Source organism: Lampris incognitus, chromosome 8 (genome assembly GCF_029633865.1).
Source record: "Lampris incognitus isolate fLamInc1 chromosome 8, fLamInc1.hap2, whole genome shotgun sequence".
Classification (NCBI taxonomy): Eukaryota; Metazoa; Chordata; class Actinopteri; order Lampriformes; family Lampridae; genus Lampris; species Lampris incognitus.
In genome coordinates this window covers 7,643,394-7,650,187 of record NC_079218.1, presented here as the reverse complement: position 1 = coordinate 7,650,187, position 6,794 = coordinate 7,643,394, and the positions used below count along the sequence as shown (strand labels likewise).

Here is a 6,794-nt window from a genome sequence, read left to right as displayed (position 1 = left end):
GGAAGTATGAAGTGTGTCAGCTTGTGCGTCCTACTGAGCTGCGCGGCAGCAGTTTACTCTGCGCCGGTATCAACAGTCACTCTGAAGGATGAGACGTTTGCAGAGGTAAGTGCTCTTATTTAACCCTTACAGGAGTCAACCTGTGGAGCAACTGCAGGACAGAAAACCACCGAGTAAGCTTAAACAGCTCCTGAACCAGAGCACGCCGAGCAGGCGTAGGATGGATGAACCGAGAGGTGGTGCTGCATGGAGCAGCAGCACTTGATGCAGGACGTGGGAGGTGCCTGTTTGACTTGTGCTGTTTGCGTTGGTCTTTCTTTGCTTTTTCCCGCGTTTCTTTTGTTTTGGAAGTTTTGGTTTGACTTGATTGATAATGTATTGTAACGTGCATGGATAAGAAGACACGCGGGCCGCTGGCTGGCGGGTCTGACCCTTTAGTCTAGCGGTTAGCGATGCCTCCTGCGGTGCGGGCGATACGGGTTCGCTTCCCGGCCGCGGCACTTCCTGTGGTTGCGTTGTCCCCCGAATTGGCTACAGTAAGAAAAAGGGAGGAGGACCAGAAAAGTTCTGTACTTCATCCTACACCCTTTCCCAACCTGGACTAGTATTACTTGTGTTGTTACAGAGAGTTTGCAAACTATGTTCAGTGTTATTTCCATTTGTTCTGTATTCCTGCCTATATGTTTTTCGTTATTTCAACATGTTCGAAAGAAAAATCAATCAATCAATCCATATTTAGTCGCGCTAAATCTCCACACGTCATCGCGAAAACTTGGCTTCAGCGGTTGCATGATGGGAAAAGTTTAGATGTTTCGGGCATGCTGCGTTTTCACACACCGATGAAGAGCGTTGACTAAAACAACGTGCAGAGGCGATGAAGGAGTGTGTGTGGTCTGTGCTGTGTCTCACCGCGGCGCCGTCTCCTTGCAGAACTACTTGAAGAGTTTCTTCAACCTGACGGAGGAGGAGGGGCCGTCGGTCAGGCGGGGGGTCAGCCAGCTGAGCCGGAAGCTCAGGGACATGCAGAGGTTCTTCGGGCTGCAGATCACCGGCACGCTGGACACCGAGACGGTGCAGCTGATGAAGAAGCCCCGCTGTGGCGTTCCGGATGTCGACGTCGCCCGTTTCACCACCTTCCAGAATGAACCCAAGTGGCGAAAAACCGCCCTGACCTACAGGTGACGTTTCCTTCCACCGTGTGTGTGTGTGTGTTAAATAAAGAGATGGAAAGATAGGGAGAGAGGGAGACAGAGACTCACAGAGTGAGAGAGAGACAGAGGTGGGTGTGTCTGTGAGAGAGAGACAGAGAGAGAGACTCACAGAGTGAGAGAGAGACAGAGGTGGGTGTGTCTGTGAGAGAGGGAGAGGGGGGGGTGTCTGTGAGAGAGAGAGAGAGAGAGAGAGAGAGAGAGAGAGAGAGGACAGCGGGAGGGGAGAGAAATGGGAAGGGGGGGCGTGTGGACAGAGGGAAAACCCTATAAAGACGTCACATGATTTCAGATGGGATTTGATTGATATTCGATCATATATCGGACTCGTCTCCCCCCGCAGGATAGAGAACTACACCCCGGACATGTCGGTGGCCGAGGTGGACGACTCCATCGACAGAGCTCTGCAGGTGTGGTCCAGGGTCACTCCTCTGAGGTTCAGCAGACTCTACAGTGGAACCGCCGACATCATGATCTCCTTCGGCCGCCTGTGTAAATACAAAATGATCTCCTATTTTTTTCCATCCAGGAGCCACTTTCCCATCTCACTACGAGAGGAGCTCGTTGTAACTCTAGCTACCCGATGTTGATAAACCCAGCAGTCCAGAACCACCTGTTCTGGTGGTTATGGACTGGTACCGTAGATATCAGACAACGACATTTGATTCGCGGGACGAGTCCAGATAAATTGCTTATTTACGAGACTGTCCGCTCCTGTGGGTCGTATTAGAGGGCAGGAACAACCGATCGGTTGTTCCTGGGGATCGCCAGGGGGGATCTCCAGGGGAAAGCACAGGCTTGACAGTTCTCCCCGTCGTAGGGGTCGGGGCTGAGCTTAGATAACGTGCATCACTCACCACAGTAAAACGAAAACACATTCCAGAGATGGCGTGCTTGGGCTTGCTGTGTTGAAAAGGGCGTCCGGGTAGCATAGCGGTCTATTCCGTTGCCTACCGATACGGGGATCGCTGGTTCGAATCGGCTTGGTCGGACGTCCCATTGGCCGTGTCTGCGGATGAGAAGCCGGATGTGGGTGGGTGTCCTGGTCGCTGCACTGGCGCCTCCTCTGGTCGGTCGGGGCGCCTGTTTGGGAGGGGGAACTGGAGGGAATAGCGCGATCCTCCCACGCGCTACGTCCCCCTGGCGAAACTCCTCACTGTCAGGTGAAAAGAAGCGGCTGGCGACCCCACGTGTATCGGAGGAAGCATGTGGTAGTCTACAGCAGCCCTCCCCGGATCGGCAGAAGTGGTGGAGCAGCGACCGGGAAGGCTCGGAGAGCAGGGTGATTGGCCAGGTACAATTGGGGGGGGGGGGGGGGTAAAAAAGTGTTGAAAAGACTGTCTTGACCTCAGCAGCCCATCATTTACAACTTTTTCATTGCCCTAATCTAACCACAAATGAACTTAAGCACTAATTATTATTAGGTGGTTCCCAGTTCTGCGAAGTTACTGGGAACACCAGCGAGAAGGTATCACTGAAATAGCTCCAACTGGGTCAGAAGTGTCTCTTTCCTTCTTAATATGCAATCGGCTGACTTTAAGCTGTTTTCATTTAAAGCGCATGGTGATTACTACCCCTTCGATGGCCCTGATGGCACCCTTGCCCACGCTTTTGCCCCATCCCCCGGCATCGGAGGAGATGCCCATTTCGATGAAGACGAGACCTTCACTTACCGCTCAAACAGAGGTGACTAAGCTTTATGACCTAAAGCGACTCTACCTTCCCTTCCAGATGATTCTTCTGTACCGTCAGCGTGCCTCTCTCCTGACACCATATACTGTTCATCATTTCTGGTCGATTCTAGGCAGACCTGTAACTTTGTACTTTCTGTTTTAGGCTATGTGCTCTTCATGGTGGCAGCTCATGAGTTTGGCCATTCCCTGGGCTTGTCTCACTCTACCGATCCCGGTGCACTCATGTACCCCGTGTACACCTTCAGAAACCCTGACACCTATGCTTTGCCCCGTGATGACATTAACGGCATCCAGTATCTGTACGGTAAGGTGCAACTCTCTGGTGTATGATGTCATATTTGAATAAACAGCACATCGACTGTAGCCCCAAGTGATCTCGAGAAAGGTCTGCAGGTCATGCAGATCTCAATGCAAATCTATGTGATGGCTGATGTCCTAATATCACCCTCCAGGTGCAAATCCTGATGTGAATCCCAATGATCCTGCAAGCACACCCCCCACTACACCAGATGCATGTGATTCAACCATGGTCTTGGATGCTGTCACAACACTGAGAGGGGAGATGTACTTCTTCAAAGACAGGTATGTTAGGCCGCCACTGAGCATCGACAAAAAAAGCGAATTAGTTAGAATTTATTTTTCTCTGAGTTGTGGAACTGGCTGATATACTGACTTCCTATGATCTGGTCTGCTTGCAGTTTCTTCTGGCGCAGCTACCCTCAGAGCAGCTCACCCCAGCAGAATCTCATCACAAGCTTCTGGCCTAATGGCCCTAGCGAAATCGATGCTGCTTACGAGAGCCGGCAATCAGACAGAGTCTACTTCTTCAAAGGTATGCACGTGTCCCCATTAGCTTCTTAAGCATCGTCATTTGCTATGTAAATTTGCACGAGTTACCTTCGCACACAGAGACACTGATAAGTCTTACCTCCCCTTGCATCCCCAGGTAACAGAGTGTGGGCCTTCTCCGGCTATGACCTTGTACCAGGCTACCCCAAAAAGCTTAACAGTTTTGGTCTGCCCAATAGCTTAAGCAAAGTGGATGCTGCCTTCTATGATGTGGACTCTCGCAAGACCTTGCTCTTTTCTGGAACGTACTACTATAGGTATGTACAAAACAGACTCATTTTTAATCAGCTGAATTAGGAGCCATCCATTGCTTACCCTACTGTTAGAGAATGTGAATGACTTAATTGATGTCTATTTTTCTCAAGTTATGATGAAGCCACTCGTACCCTGGACAAGGGATCTCCAAAACTGGTGCAAGAGACCTTCTCGGACGTGACCGGCAAAGTGACGGCAGCATTTCAGTACAGAGGTGAGTTGCATTCACAGCGAGTCTTCATTTCCTTAGTAAGGTTAACTAAGATGAGAGAGTCTTCACCGGCACAAAGGGGTTTTCAGTTTGCAGTGGAAAAGCACAGGGGGTGTCCGGGTAGCGTAGCAGTACAGGGGGCATCCGGGTAGCATAGCGGTCTATTCCGTTGCCTACCAACACGGGGATCGTCAGTTCAAATCCCTCCGGCATTGTAGGGCGTCCCTACAGACACAATCTGCCGTGTCTGCGGGTGGGAAGCCGGATGTGGGTATGTGTCCTGGTCGCTGCACTAGCCCCTCCCCTAGTCAGTCGAGGCGCCTGTTCGGGGGGGGGTACTAGGGGAAATAGCGTGAGCCTCCCATGCGCTATGTCCCCCTGGAGAAACTCCTCACCGTCAGGTGAAAAGAAGCAGCTGGTGATTCCACATGTATGGGAGGAGGCATGTGGTAGTCTGTAGCCCTACTCGGATCAGCAGAGGGGGTGGAGCAGGAACCGGGTCGGCTTGGAAGAGTGGGGTGATTGGACCCCAGACAGCATCTGGATGTGGGCCACTTCAGGCAATGACGCGGCACTGGTGGCCTTCTTTTGGCCCTGACAAAATGGATGTGAGCCTGAAGTGGCCCACATGTATAATGGCAAATATGGGCCAAATATGCCAAATCAAATGTGGGCCTTTTTTTGGCAAAGATGCGGTGCTCTCAGCAACATGTGATCTGGGTGTGACCCTGAAGTGGCCCATGTGGTAAATGGTGAATATGGCCCAAATATCACAAAACAAATATGGCCCACATCTGGCAAATATGTGGCACATGCGGCATTGCTATGGCTTGGTTCTGGCCCAGCTCTGGCAAACAGGAGCGGACCGCCCAAGTGCCATCATTCCATGTGGTATGTGGGCCGGATGAAAGTGTTGGGGACGGGTCCGGGCCACAGCAATTTTGCTATCTGGGACGGGTACAGCTGGGGAGAAAATAGGGGGGGTGTCAAAAAAGGGAAAATACAAATTGTCTGCTTGACATATGAACACGATAGCGTGGACAGTAATTAACACTGTGTCCATGTTCCCCAGGTTTCACCTACGTGTACAGTGGGTCCTACATGTTTGAGTACAGCCTGAGGAGCCAGAGGCTGTTCCGGGTGCTGAGAAACAGCTACTTCCTCCGCTGCACAAACTACTAGATCTTCTCTCCACGGGAGCTAGTGGACAATGTGAATGACAGTGAATGTAGCAGAGTCAAAACCTGTTTGTTGTTGAAATACATGATGCCAGAACTAATTATATTGATATACGTATTTATAAAAACATGTTTTTTGATGTTTTTAAGATTGTTCCTTTATTCTTATTCTTTTATAATGTCATTGTTAGGATGTCTGTAATGAATGCTCAGTGTAACAACTTAAAACGCCTTACAAATAAATTTATCATGAGAATTTTATATGTTTTTGTTGTTGTTGTTTTGTATTTAAGCTACACTCACTGTACTGTTGTGAAATTGTTTAAGAGAAGTTTCAGAAAACCAGACATGGCCTGTTAGGCCTGTATACTACAGAATTTGTTTCAATACAGCATGAAAAAAAAAAGAAATGTAAAAGCAGTCAAATGGAAACGTGCAAGTGTTATTATTATTACACTTAGTAATTCAAAAACAGGCAGCAACATTTTCTATAAGCTCCACAGAGGTAATGTATTACAAATTTATTCATAATAACTTGATATGCATTCATAAATATCTAAAATGAAGTCATAATGTATCATGGACATACATGCATTGGGCCTTAAGGGCAATCAATATAACAGCACACAATGAAATGTACATGTTTCATTAAAAGTATTGCATTTGGTGTGGAAAACAGGCTGTGCTACGGTCAGTGCGTTACATGGGGACAATGTGTGCAGCTCTATAGAGTATTAATCAGAGGCCATTGTATCTCAGTCTTTTTTTTTGAGCTGGAAAATTAATTTGAAATATTACCCCCTGTTCATGTCAGGTGTAGCTAAAAACCTCAAATACATGTAAGATGGTTCAAAATTATTTTTAAAAAAAATGCATGCCTCTAGAGATTTAAAACTAAGCTTCAACCTTTAAAAACAGCTACTACTACTACTACTACTACAGGTATAAGGACGAGGAGGAGGGACTGCGACACCCGTGGTGGATGTTGTTATTGTATCTTTTTGGAAATCCTTGTTATTGATTTCTTTGGGTTTGTTTTTATTGTCTATTTTTATTGCTTTTTATTGCTTTTATTATTTTTTATTGAGTCATTGTGAAATAGTTATTGAGAATGACACTGACGTGTGAAAAGCTGAGTTTATTATTTAGGTTTATTAATTGAACATTAGAGAGGGGCAGGAAGTTATTAGTAGACACATCCTCCTGCTCCTTTTCCAGCACGTGATTCTTGTTGGATTCTCTACTGAGAATTTTTGTTGAATTCTTCTGGTTTTATTTTTATCATTTGTTTTGTTTTTGTTTTTTTAACACTTGGTCATTTTTTCTTTTATTCTGCATGTTCGAAATAAAGACATTTGAATTGGAATTAAAAAACAACCTAAAATTGCAGATGGAAGTT

The 6,794-nt window shown here is 47.5% G+C and overlaps 1 protein-coding gene across 1 annotated transcript; it reads left to right on the top strand.

Annotated features, from left to right (window-relative positions):
* Positions 1 to 6,293, top strand: mmp13a (matrix metallopeptidase 13a). Its single transcript, XM_056284547.1, has 10 exons — positions 1 to 105; positions 931 to 1,178; positions 1,552 to 1,700; positions 2,766 to 2,894; positions 3,045 to 3,206; positions 3,355 to 3,484; positions 3,601 to 3,734; positions 3,849 to 4,008; positions 4,117 to 4,220; positions 5,290 to 6,293. The coding sequence occupies exons 1-10, from the start codon at positions 7 to 9 to the stop codon at positions 5,397 to 5,399; spliced, it is 1,425 nt and encodes a 474-aa protein (XP_056140522.1). The 5' UTR covers positions 1 to 6; the 3' UTR covers positions 5,400 to 6,293.
* The last annotated feature ends 501 nt before the right edge of the window (positions 6,294 to 6,794 follow it).

Excerpts from the sequence above, each read along its gene's own strand:
- mmp13a (XM_056284547.1), top strand. The coding sequence starts at position 7 with ATGAAGTGTGTCAGCTTGTGCGTCCTACTGAGCTGCGCGGCAGCAGTT. Across the intron at positions 1,701-2,765 it reads GATCTCCTTCGGCCGCCTGT|CGCATGGTGATTACTACCCC; the intron begins GTAAATACAAAA and ends TTTCATTTAAAG. Across the intron at positions 3,485-3,600 it reads ATGTACTTCTTCAAAGACAG|TTTCTTCTGGCGCAGCTACC; the intron begins GTATGTTAGGCC and ends GTCTGCTTGCAG.